Source organism: Equus przewalskii, chromosome 30 (genome assembly GCF_037783145.1).
Source record: "Equus przewalskii isolate Varuska chromosome 30, EquPr2, whole genome shotgun sequence".
NCBI lineage: Eukaryota > Metazoa > Chordata > Mammalia > Perissodactyla > Equidae > Equus > Equus przewalskii.
Genome location: NC_091860.1, coordinates 29,728,552 through 29,740,788, shown reverse-complemented (window position 1 = coordinate 29,740,788; position 12,237 = coordinate 29,728,552). Strand labels below are relative to the sequence as shown.

The 12,237-nt window shown below is 55.1% G+C and overlaps 1 protein-coding gene across 2 annotated transcripts in view; it reads left to right on the top strand.

The window, feature by feature from the left end:
• The window catches only part of PFKP (phosphofructokinase, platelet), a 59,868-nt gene that overhangs the window by 32,709 nt on the left and 14,922 nt on the right, over nucleotides 1-12,237 (top strand). For both annotated transcript variants that reach the window (XM_070600971.1, XM_070600973.1), the window contains exons 8-15: nucleotides 2,681-2,776; nucleotides 4,124-4,216; nucleotides 4,841-4,966; nucleotides 6,793-6,857; nucleotides 7,395-7,464; nucleotides 7,778-7,924; nucleotides 9,832-9,902; nucleotides 11,564-11,651. In XM_070600971.1, the coding sequence (XP_070457072.1) occupies nucleotides 2,681-2,776; nucleotides 4,124-4,216; nucleotides 4,841-4,966; nucleotides 6,793-6,857; nucleotides 7,395-7,464; nucleotides 7,778-7,924; nucleotides 9,832-9,902; nucleotides 11,564-11,651 (756 nt within the window). The remainder of the gene's footprint in view (nucleotides 1-2,680; nucleotides 2,777-4,123; nucleotides 4,217-4,840; nucleotides 4,967-6,792; nucleotides 6,858-7,394; nucleotides 7,465-7,777; nucleotides 7,925-9,831; nucleotides 9,903-11,563; nucleotides 11,652-12,237) is intronic.

Here is a 12,237-nt window from a genome sequence, read left to right as displayed (position 1 = left end):
GTCTGTCAGCCATTCACTTGTGCGTCATCTCCCCACTGGGGCAAAGGGTCACGCCGTAGAGAAACACCTGGCCCTGTTGCCTTTTCCATGGAAAGCGGCAGTTACAGTTCACATAGGGAGGCACCGTGCAACCAGGGCTGTTAAAAGAAAGCAGAGTTGGGGATGAAATCTGTTTCCTGTTCTGTCTCCACGTAGCACAGCACAAGCAGCCCCACGGTTGACCCCTTCTCCATCCTCTGTGACACACGTGGCACGTGTGGTGACAGAGCGTCCAGCCATGTGCCCCCTGCTGGGCTTGCTGTCAGAGATCCCTGCTGGCTGATTGCTGCAAACCCGGCTTTTCCTTCTGTCTGTAGTTCCTGGCGTGTTTGTGTCTCACGCTGCGGGTCATTGGTGTAAGGCGGATTTCCCTCTAGGGCACGCGAGGTCTCGTTGAAAACACGCTCTTTCAGGACAGAGACCCCAGCGTGTGGGTGAATCCCCTTCCCTTATTTCAATACCTGTTTTATCACCATTTTGCAGGTGCATGATGTAAGCATGTGGCATAGGCTAATTTTACAGTTGTATGCAGCAAACGCATAAGCATTGCACGCAGCAAGGACACACATGCAATGAGACTTTGCCGTCCCCTTCGAGGTAACAGATTTGAAGAAAGGCATTCAAGCAACATACCAAACAAGTTTTGCTGACCTCACACCTTGTCGATTAAACCTGTCCCTTCCTGGGCAGGCATCCCGCCCCCTTTCAATCTGGCGTTCATTGCCGCCATGGAGCCATGATCCAGGGGGATGTCCACGTATGACCATTACTGTCCACATAATAAATAAGTTCACTGCCTCTTGGTTCCCACCTGGCATGTGGGCAGCATTCTCTACCAGCCAGTCGATGTGGGGTGACTTGCGGCTGGCAGCGTGAGATGGGGTGGCACTCCTTTTAGATTGGTCCTTCCTGGTGGCGCTGAGGACATCTCTTTAATTAGCCTTGCATTGGACATAACCTAAGAGGTCACAGACCCGGAGGGCCCGTGCCCGTCCCTGCCAGCTGTCCTTCCTCCTCCCTGGCAGTCCCTGACGTGGTCCAGGATGACGCCGACGCAGCAGGCTCTGAGGGCAGCCCTGAGGGATGAGGAGACGTACTCCCCAGTGTGAGGAAGCACACGTCTGGTCAGAGGGTCAGCAGTGAGGCTGTGGGGTCGAGGCAGGCATTGGGGTTTAGATACTGATTTCAGGTCAGTCGATTATTCCTGAAACTGGATGGTCTTATCTGCAAACCTCCTTGGGTTTCCGACTTTATAAACCACGCTGTCAGCTGGGACGAGAATAAGCGCGTGTTGGGCTCCCCCTGCCTGCCGTGTCGGCAGAGTCTGAAGCGATGGTTTCAACGTACTTGTGTGGAAACACGTGATATCATTGTATCTGTAATTTTTATTGGTTGTTAACATAGCACTGCAAGAAGTTTTCCAAATATTTGCCCATAGATTGGCCTGAGAGACGAGCTGCAGAGCATTCCCCACGTCCTGGGCACTTCCGTGTAAGACGGGCAAAGGTTCTGAGGCATCGGAAGTCCCAGGGTGGGACGTTGGCTCTGCCCCCACAGGGTGACTCCGGGCCAACGGCCTCACCTTCCCGCGTCCCGAGTCCCTCAGCTGTGACGTGGGTCACGCCGCTGCTCCTGGGGGATTCTGTGAGGATTTGATGACTGAGTGACTCCGTCCAGGTGGGGAGCCAGGGGGCATTCAGTGAGCTGTACAGACAAGGCGGCTCACCTTCCCTCGTGAGTGCATAGACGCCGCCATCATTTTTTAACCACTTCGGAACATTTTATGGATGAAGCGTGGCTATTTGGCCAAGCCCATATTTATGGACCTGTCATCACTGCCACGTTGCTATTTCAAACGACGCTAAAATAATCAGCTTTGTAGTCATATCTTTACACCTTGCAGAAAATATTTCTCATTAGTACGTTCTTCAAAGTGTAGCACGTTTACTGTCCATCAAAAACAACAACAATGTATGTATGTGTGATGCCTGGTGGGGAGCCTGGCGAGACCCCTCAGGTGACATCCCCGGGCCTCATCCACATTTGCTGCCTCCAACAGCTCGCTACAGGAGGGCTCTTAACTTGGGCTTTTCAAGAGAACAAGCTGCCTGAGAATGATTTAGGGCCTCGTTGGATGGCTGCTATGAGCCCATGAGGACGGCGGCAGCTCCAGGTGTCAGCGGAGCCAGCCTGGGCTCTGCTCTTTCCACATTTCTCCTCTCTGCCCCACCTGCCTCCCGCCCAGGCCTGGGGCAGTATCATCTGACCCCGGTGGAGTTGGGGAGAGTTCCCGGGTTGGGGTGGGGCTCATGGGGAGGGCAGGAAGCTCTGGCTTCTGAAGGAGATTGGAAGCCTGGTTTGTGGTAGGAACTGGCTAGGGGAGGCAGCCTCCGGGCTCAGGGCCGCCTGGGGCTCATGGTCAGCCGCAGCCTGGGTGCTGACTGCTGTCTGTGGTGACGTCCGCCAGCCCACAGGCCCCTGCCTGCCCTGCAGCCTCCGCCACCTCCTCTCTCAGAGCACCTTGACCTTCCAGTCGGATGACGATTTCTGCCTGGAAAGAGGCCAGTTGGATTGGGGCAAACTGCCCCGTGTTCTTGTTGTTAAGGACATTTCAGGCATTTGAGGATTTTCATTTCCTTAGAACCGTGCCCGGAAGAAGAGACTGAATATCATCATTGTGGCCGAAGGAGCCATCGATACCCAAAATAAACCCATCACCTCGGAACAAATCAAGGAGGTGAGTGTGCGCCCTCCCTCCGCCTCCTCCGTCGCCTGTCTGGACACGGAGATCAGAACACGTGGGCAGGGCTGAGGGTTGGAACACTGCGTTCTTATTTTGAAAACATTTTTTGTTCTTCCTTTAAATATTTAGAACTATTTTCGTAATGACTCATGACTTTAATGACACGAGGCTCGCACAGCTCCTGACGTCGGTCGGCAGAGCCGGTGCCTCCCGAGTTGACCCTCTGGAGTATTCTCAAAGGCCTGGGGACATGCGGCCAGGTGGGGTCAGAAAGTTCTGGCTCTGGGCGCCAGCTGCCTTGAGAGCCAGGGGGTCCACTCCTGGGTGGCGGAGGCCAGGTTCTCCGGCAGGAAAGGCGCCCCTGTCCCTTCTGCTGGGAGCATCAGCTGAGCATGTTCTTGCCCCCCAAGAAAGCCGCCTACTTGGCCTTGAGTCACTGGTGCTCCCGGCCCTGCAGAGGGGCCAACACCGCAGTCTTATTGCCACAGAGCTCGCCCAGACGGGTGCTGGCTTGTCACACAGGCCGGTGACAGATGGGCCAGGCTTCCGAGTTCCAGAGCTAACTGGGAAAGTTCTGGATGAAGGGCCAGGGAGCAGACAGATGGGCTTGGTTGAAGCCATTCAGGGAGAAGACCTTGTCCACTTGGCTATAACCCTGTTACGATCTTTACTGCTTCCCCTACCAGCTGTGCACCTGAACACTAAAACATCGAGAGGTGTCTGTGAGGTGCCTCTGCCAGTATTTACGAGACATAATCAATAAGATCAGAGCAAAGATTTTGTTTCCCACTTAATTGAAGTTGAGATCGAATCAGGGAGTATCAGCATAAGAAGGGAGCATGGTGTTCCTATAACTCAACCCCGTTATGTCTATAGAGGATACGTGAGGTCCAGCCAAGGGAGGTGGCCTGTCCCAGCCACCCGGCTGTGGGGGCTCCTGGGTGGCAGGGACGCCTCACTTCCTGTGCTGTGCATTTCACATCACAGCTTCACAAATGCAAGGAGATTCAGCGGAATGTCTGCATCTTTATAAAGGATGGATAATGCTTTAAATGCAAGCTCTAGAAACAGCGTTTTTAAAAACGTCGTGTCCCTTATGTTCACTTGTGATGTAGGAGAGAAAGACTTTATTTGATGAAGAAAGCATTATTTTAAAAAATAAAGTTCCACCAGCTGATAAGCATGCCCTCAGCAGGCGAAGGTTAGACACTCAAACTCATTTGCACGTGGATCTGAGGAGAGAGTGGAGGTGACTCTCCCCGGCACCCAGCTTCTGTGCCTGTCAGAGCCGACGGGCCCGAGTTGTGGTCTGTGCTCCCTGATGGGCGTGTTTCCCCACAGCTCGTGGTCACGCAGCTGGGATATGACACGCGGGTGACCATCCTGGGTCACGTGCAGAGAGGAGGGACGCCGTCTGCCTTCGACAGGATTTTGGTAAGCCGGATGGGAGCTGCCAGGCATCTTCCCGAGAGAGGAGCGTTCTGGGAGAGCAGGCAGGTAGCATCCAGCCCAGACCGACATACACAGAGCATCCAGGAAAAGTGCCCACAGCGCAGGCAGCTCATCCCCGGGATGCCACTGCCATGTTGTCCCTTGCAGACTTGCTGGCCTAAGGTGGTTTCTGGACCCCCAGTCACCTAGACGAGGGGAGACCCCCAAATGTGGGGACTCTGGGAGAATCAATCCTGGAAGGTGAAAGGTGGCGTCTACGTGCAGGTTTCTAGAAACAGACCAGAGCCCAGATCCTCAGCTGTGGACCTTGGCTGCTCCCCAAGCCCCTGGCCCCGCTCCCCTTCCATACCCAGCCAGTTCTTGGTGGAGTCGAAATCCCCTTGTTGGGTGGGCTGACAGTAGCAGGCAGGACCATGAGCACCTAATGGGACTCGGTTCCCGAGGGTGAAGGGCTGTTGAAGATGGACGAGCTTGGACCGCAGTGGGGCCGTCTGAACGAGGCAGGATGGGGCCTCTGCTGTGGAAGCAGTTCCTGTAGGCACCGGGATGGGGGCGCCTCTTTGCCTGGCGGTGGGCTGTCTTGGACATGGTGAATGTCGTTTCCAGGCCAGCCGCATGGGCGTGGAGGCCGTGGTCGCCCTTCTCCAGGCCACCCCAGAGACCCCGGCCTGCGTGGTGTCGCTGAGCGGGAACCAGGCCGTGCGCCTGCCCCTGGTGAAGTGCGTGCAGATGGTGAGTGCCCGCGTCCACGCCACTGTCCCTCTGTCTGTTGCTGATTAGATGGATGGCGAGTTGTCAACCCTTCCTGGGACAGAAGCAGCTGCCCCGTGGGGGAGGCGGCAGGCCTTGTAACACCCGGACCAGGTCCGTTCTTGGTTCTGGGACACGTAGGAGCAGCCACCCCTAGAAATGTGTCCCCTCTGTGGGGAAGGAGTGTGCTCGGAGGATCCACGTGGGTTTGCGCAGACAAATCTGTGTGGACGCGCAGGAAATGCTTCTGCGAGAATCCGTGGGGGGCTCCATGGGCTGAGGAGGGACATGCTTGAACCCCTCGAATTTCAGCCGCTCCTGCCCTCCTGTCCCCGAGGACATTCAGATCTGCGACCTGGCACTGGGATGGCAGTTGAGGTGACCTTGCGGCCTGCACCCGCCTCCTTCAGGCCCTGGAGTGCGTGCTGACGGGCACAGGAAAACGGGTTGTAATTTTGCCGTTAACCGTCCGCTAGATGAGGCTGCGCAGGGCGGTCGCATTACAAAGTGTTATCTTCTGTTTTTCAAAGTTTTCTCACGACTGTCATTTTATTTGGGCTTTCCTGTGGCTCTGTCTGCATTTTAGAACATATACAGAGAGGTGATCAATCAAGTCCAGGGACTTGTTGAAGGGAACGTCAGACACATATTATCCAAAAGCCTGTGTGTGTGTGCACACGTGTTTGCCTGTGTATGTGTGTGCATGTATGTGATTGTGTATGGATGTGTGTACATGTGAAGAGGTGATTGTGTGTGCTGTGCATGTGTCTGTGTGATTGTATGTGTGTACGTGTGCATGTGTATATGTTATCGTGTGTATATGTGTATGCACGTGTGTATATGATTGTGCATGCACGTGTGCCTTTGTGGATGTGCATGCATGTGTATACATGTGTGCCTGTGTGCATGTGTATATGTGATTTTCCACATGTGTTTGTATGCGTGATTGTGTGTGCATGTGTGCCTGTGTGGATATGTGTGCATATGTATACATGATTTTCTGCATGTGTATGTGTGTGCATGTGTATATGAGATTGTGTTTATGTGTGTTTACGTGTGATTGTGCGTGTACACGTCTGCCTGTGCATATGTGTGCATGTGTATATGGGATTGTGTGTGGATGTATGTGCATGTGTATATGTAATTTGTGGGTGTGTGTACATGCCTGTGTGTGCGCACCTGCTGTGTCAGGCATTGTCCCAAGGATCTGCCGTGTTTTCGTCACTGCAGACAGCATTAGAAGTAGGGGTATTTTCTTACCGTACCGACGAGGGAACTGTCCAGATGGATGGATAACTTGCCCAAGAGCCTCAGCTTGAGGGGCAGAGGCTGGTGCCGGCTGGGCATGTTGGTCCCCATGCACCTACCCTAGGACCCTGCCCTCCGCCCCGTGGCCTGCCCCCACTCCACTTGGCCCTCCGGCTCCCAGGGCGGGCCGTTGTGTTTGCTTTGTCCTCACCAGAGTCAAACTGGGAGTTTTCCAGAAGCTTTCCTGAGAGGGGCAGTTCCTCTGGCTCTGCTTTTGTGGAGCGAAACCCCTGAGGTTTCAGGGGCTGTTTACCATGGCGTGGCCACAGTGCCCCCTCGTCCTTTTCCGTGCCAGCCTGAGCTGGGCGCATACGGGCTCCTCCCTCAACTTGGACGGTGTCAGGCTGGCTGCAGCCTCGCTGCCCCAGGCCGCCAGCCTCTGAGGTTGAATGTGAAGGGAACAGGATGGAGGGACCGGGCTGCTTCTGCCTCTCCGTGCCTGATCCATGAACGCACACAGCCTTGACGTGGTCTTTCTTCCTCTCCTCATTTCTTTAAAGACCCAGGATGTGCAGAAGGCGATGGATGAGAGGAGGTTTAAGGATGCTGTGCAGCTCCGAGGAAGGTAACTCTTCTGAAGGCAGCTCTGTTTTGGGGGGAGCCTTCGCTCCTCAGGCCGGCCACTTGGGACGTGCTGCGAGGTTGTGCTCGTTCTGTGTCGGTACAAGAAGGCAACAGTCGAGACAGTAACGAGGAGGCGCTTTCCTGCAGGTTGAAGGCCTGGACGACTGGTCAGGGGGAAACATCTGTCTGTGTTTGGGTGGGTGGGGCTGCTCAGAACTTAATGGGGTTAGGGGAGAATGTGACAGGTGGCAGGCGTTTAGCTTGAGTGCTAAATGCCTTTGATCCTCAGCCCATTTGTGCCCATACCTTCTCCGTAACTGGAAACACACAGTGCTGTGGGTTCCCACCAAGGACCTTACGGGACATGAGGTAATCCTGGGGCTCCTTCCCCTGAGAGCCCAGAGACAGCAAGCACCTGCAGAATACCTGTGTCTGGCACCTGTGCTCCCTGTGGCCCCTTCTCCCCAGATGAGCGCCCCCGATTCCATGCTCTGTCAACTCTTCTAACCTCTGGTCCAACAGCATCCTTTTCTTCCAGGAGCTTCGAGAACAACCTGAACACCTACAAGCGGCTTGCCATCAAGATGCCGGACACCCAGATCCCAAAGGTGGGTGATGTGGCCGGCCATGGCCCCCTCTTCTTCTGCCCATCTCCACCCTTCTCTGGGGTGGATGCCTCTCTGCCCTGGCCGGCTTGGGGTCAGCTCAGATGTTGGCTCCTGCGAGGCCATCGCTGTCCTGCTCTCCTGGCCCCCCTCCTGCCGTGGACCGACGCTGCTTCCCCTCCCCCAGCATGGGGCCCCCACTCTGGGCCGTGAGCTCCCAGCACCTGGCCTGACAGGGCAGGCTGCTTCCCGGGTGTGCAGCATGTGAGAGTGGGGACCCCGTGTGACGGGTGGCACATGCCCTCCTGTCTTGCAGAGCAACTGTAACGTGGGTGTCATAAACGTGGGCGCGCCAGCCGCCGGCATGAACGCCGCCGTGCGCGCGGCCGTGCGGGTGGGCATCGCCGACGGCCACAAGATGTTCGCCGTCTATGATGGCTTTGAAGGCTTTGCCAAAGGCCAGGTGAGTCCCTGGGGGCGGCTGGGGAAGGGGAGGTCGTGGGTGAATGGGGGGCCGAACCTTCCAGGGCTTAACACCTGGGGCTCTGTCGGTGGTGAGCATGGTGACTGCTTTTTGAGGACGACTTCTGTGTTAGGGTCCCGTCCCAGGTGTGGTCCAGGCCCTGCAGTTAAGCTCAGGTGGGATGTGTTTTCCTGTTTTCTCCAAAGGCTGCTGTGGAGCATGGATGGGATGCTGTGGGCCGGGTGCGTAGGGCGGCACATGGCAGGCACGTGCTGGGGATAAAACCTTAGTGAAAAGATGAACCCTTCTTGAGGGCTTACTCTGTACACTTACTGCTCCTGCAGGATTTATATATGTTAACATTGAAATCTCGCCATAAATCGGATCACGTAAATATGATCCCCATTTTCCTTATGAGAAAACTGGGGCACAGAGACATTCGTTAACTTGACCGCGGTCCCTCGATGTAGGATCTTAAACACCTTTCGGCCACGTGTGTCCCAGTCCGTGGTTTTTCTTCACCTGATTACTCAGCCGCTGATTCCCGAGTTCATCCGCCGTGGAATTAAATTAGAGAAGAAAGCAGGCAGAGCTCCCGGCCTCCCAGGAGTCTGCATCTTAGGGGAGGGGGAGGATGGAAAGTAAAAACAGGTGCTGACTTGTGAAAAGACGCACCAAGGTGGGGTCGGGGGTCTGCGCTCAGACACTAAAGAAAGCGCTGTTGGAAGGTCATCTCAAACTAGACTAGGTCGAAGCAGCTGAGTGAGGCCCACAGGGACTTAGGACGTTCGTTCCATGCAGAGCAGAGGATGGTGCAAAGGCCCTGGGGTGTTGGGAGGTGGGAGGGGCTGGCACGGCTGCAGCCGAGAGGAAGGAGAGATGAGGGGAAGGAGTCGAGGGCCGGGCCACGTGTGGGTGATGGTGTGGGGTCTGCCTTCACTTCTGAGAAGGGAGGCATTGGGCAAGGGCGTGGCCTGTGCAGACGCATTTTCACAAGAAGCAGAATCAGGAATCTCAGGTGGCTATCGGGGGAGTCTGTTGTGACCCAGGCAGGAGAAGTGGGGGCCTGGTCCATCTGGGGGCTGTGCAGTGGGCGAGGCATCTTCTCTGGTCTGGGCGTGTTTCGAAGGCAGGGCCAGTAGAGTTCGCTCACTGAGTAGACACAGCTGTGAAAAAAGGAGGCGAGGCGAGTCTGTTTCTGGTCTGAGGTGCAGTCGATGGAGACGGGGAGGGACTGAGATTTGGGGTGTTAAGCGGGAGACGTCTGCTGAGCGAGGGGAGGTGCCCTTTAAGCAGGTGGATACTGTGTTACAGATCTTCAAGAGGTTGGGTGAAGATGCTCCTTGGGGGGCCTCCAGCACACAGATGGTGTTTGAGACTGACAGAGAGGTCCCCAAGGGCGAGGGAGGAGGTGGAAGAAGGGGCTTTGTTGGAGAGTAGAGACAACAGCCCAGGGCCCTGAGGAGAGCTGCGGGTCGGGGCAGGCTCCCAGCGGGCATTTAGCCATGTTTTTAGATCATTTTCAGTTTTTAAGAAAAGAAGTGTTCTTTTAATCTTATATCAACTAGAAATGCTGATATTAATTACTAATAGTGTTAATTATTCTTCTATTTCCCAATGGTAGAATTTGGCCAACTGAATTATCCGTCTGGTCCACACGACCGGGGCATAGGATGTGAAGGTCTTGCCCCGGGCAGGGCCTGGAGCCCGTTGCTATTCCTGATGCATTGTTCTTAGAATCCTGTTCAGGGCTTGACTCACTCAGCCTCGTGAGACAGCGTTTCCTAAGGTTTCACAAGTCCTCGCAGCCCCGCAGCCTGTCGAGGGGCAGCCATCCGAGCAGCTCGTAAAGCTTTCTGATTCTCTCGTCTTTTTCACTGGGCCGTTTCATTCTGTTTACTCATCAGATCAAAGAAATCGGCTGGGGAGATGTCGGAGGTTGGACCGGCCAAGGAGGCTCCATTCTTGGAACAAAACGGTAATCTCCCCTCTTGATTCTGACCTGCTCTGAGGAAGAAGAGAAGGCCACGTTCTAGAACAGAGTAGCTGGCGCAGAGGCTGCTGCTTTTAATTTCCTATAAAGGGTCCCCAAGGATGCTGGTGCTGGTTCACGTCCTGGCCCCGCTCCAGGAGGGGCCTGGGTTAGGTTTTGGGACGGATGAGATGTGCCCTCGAAAAGAGATGAGGCGGGGAACGTGGGAGCTGCTCCTCCAAGACTCCTCACTTCCATTGATTTGAAGAGCCCAACAGTGGGCGACAGTCCTGGATCTCGTGAGGTGGTAAAGACCACAGCTGTCACTGAGCTGTATGACCAGGAGTCCTACGTAAACTGGAATTAGTGTGTCACTGAGAGTGGCTCCGGGTCTGTGGGGATGACAGACCTCCCCAGTGCCGGGGGCACAGATTCCCACAGTGGAGAAACGACCTGAGTGATTCCAGCCTGAAAACGTGGGCTTCTGAACCACAGTGAGTGTCTGTTTTCCAGCCTGGCCGGGACAGGATAATTTCAGAGGTGCTGTGATTTCCTACAGCCTGAGGTCTTTCCATCTCTGGTCGCAGGGGTGCAAGTATTAGTATCAGTCATTACGACAGATCACGTTTTAGCACCGAAGGAGATCGCTCCGTATGGGAGTCTGATAAACATTGGGTTCCATGCAACGGTTAGCTCATTGTCCCACAGAAGCTGCCCCTCCCTCCGTTCTGCTTTGCAGCCAGGCCCCTATGGCCCGGCTGCTGGCCACACTCCACAGAGCGCGGCTTGTCCTCCGAAGCTGCTTGCCATCCGGTCCCTCCAAGTACTTGGCTGTTGGTCTTCTGGGCTCAGAGCTCCTTGCAGAAGCAGGGGGCTCCCCGTGAGCCTCCTGGGCCCCTCCCGAGTGTCCCGGACACCCAGGCAGAGTCGGCTTTAGGACCCGACCTGGGCGTTGCTCTGGGGGGGCCTGGAGGGCAAGTTGTCAGCACCTTATGACGATGCTGGATGCTGGGAGGGACCCTATAGTTGACGTCATGTCAGCTTGTGTGCCCTGATTACCTAGGCCTGAATGTTTTTGCCCTACAACTTTTGAAATCTACCAAAAATATAAGCCCCTTATTTTCTCCAGTCAGCATGACAGAAAGGTCAGGGTGGGTGTCGGGCGGGCCCTTGGGTGGGGGCACGGCCAGTTACCACGTGTCTGGTTCCACCTGTTGGCCGTGTTGTTTGAAACCGGCGATAGAAGGGGAGGAGAGCAAGGATGAGTGGAGGTGACTTTAAGGGGCTTAGACTGGATAAGGTCTGTGTGCGTGATGAGAGACTGGAGTTTCCATTCAGACAGCCCTTGTGAGTATTGGAAGCCACTGTGCTTCATCCCTGTTCTAAGGAGGCGGCGGGATGCTTTGAGGTCGAGCTGTTGGACAGCTGAAAAGTCTGATCCCATTTTCCTTTGAAAAGATGCTTTCTTGAGATTTGATTCCTGGTTGCTCCCGCCCTGCGTGGTTCCCCAGCCCTGCCTGCCGTCTGCCAACCCCGAGGAGGAGGGCACAGATCTTCTCGGGGCCACGGGGCTCAGCCACGGAAGGCAGGGAGGTGGGCTGGGGGCAGGGCTGCTGTCCACCGTGTGGAGTCTGTCTGACTGTGTGTCTCCGTTGAACTTCTTGCAGCACCCTCCCTGGGAAGTACCTGACGGAGATTGCCGGGCAGATGCGCACCCACAGCATCAATGCGTTATTGATCATTGGTGGGTTTGAGGTATGTGGGTGGTCGTGTCCCTTCCCCTGCTGGCTCCTTTGTGCTGCGGGTTTGAGAGATGGCCCCCTGCTGGCTCCCACCGCCCGTAGTGCCGTCTGCCACTCATGAACTGGGGTCCTCGGACCCCAGGCCCACCTGCCACTGGACAGTTACAATGCCGAGCAGAGCAGGTGGTGAGCTGTGGTGGGACCCTCACCTGGCGCCAATAGAGTGACCTCCTCGGGAAGCGAAAACTTGCCTGCTTGCCTGGGGTTCATCGGCTCAGTGAGTTCTCATGTATTTCAAGCCTATGGAAATGCTCTCTTTTGAATTTGAAGCCAGTGGCTCTTCAGAGAGGAAGGTAGTTAGATGGCCAGATTAATGTCTTTTTAATTTTTGTTTTTTATATATTTTTTCTTCTTTTCTTTTTTTTAAGGTACTCTTTCTTTTTTGGTGAGGAAGATTGACCCTGAGCTAACATCTGTTACTAACCTTCCTCTTTTTTAAAAATTTTTTTCTCCCCGAAGCCCACGCATGTAGTTGTGTATCCTACAACTAGTTGTAGGTCATTCTAGCTCTTCTATGTGGGACACCACCACAACATGGC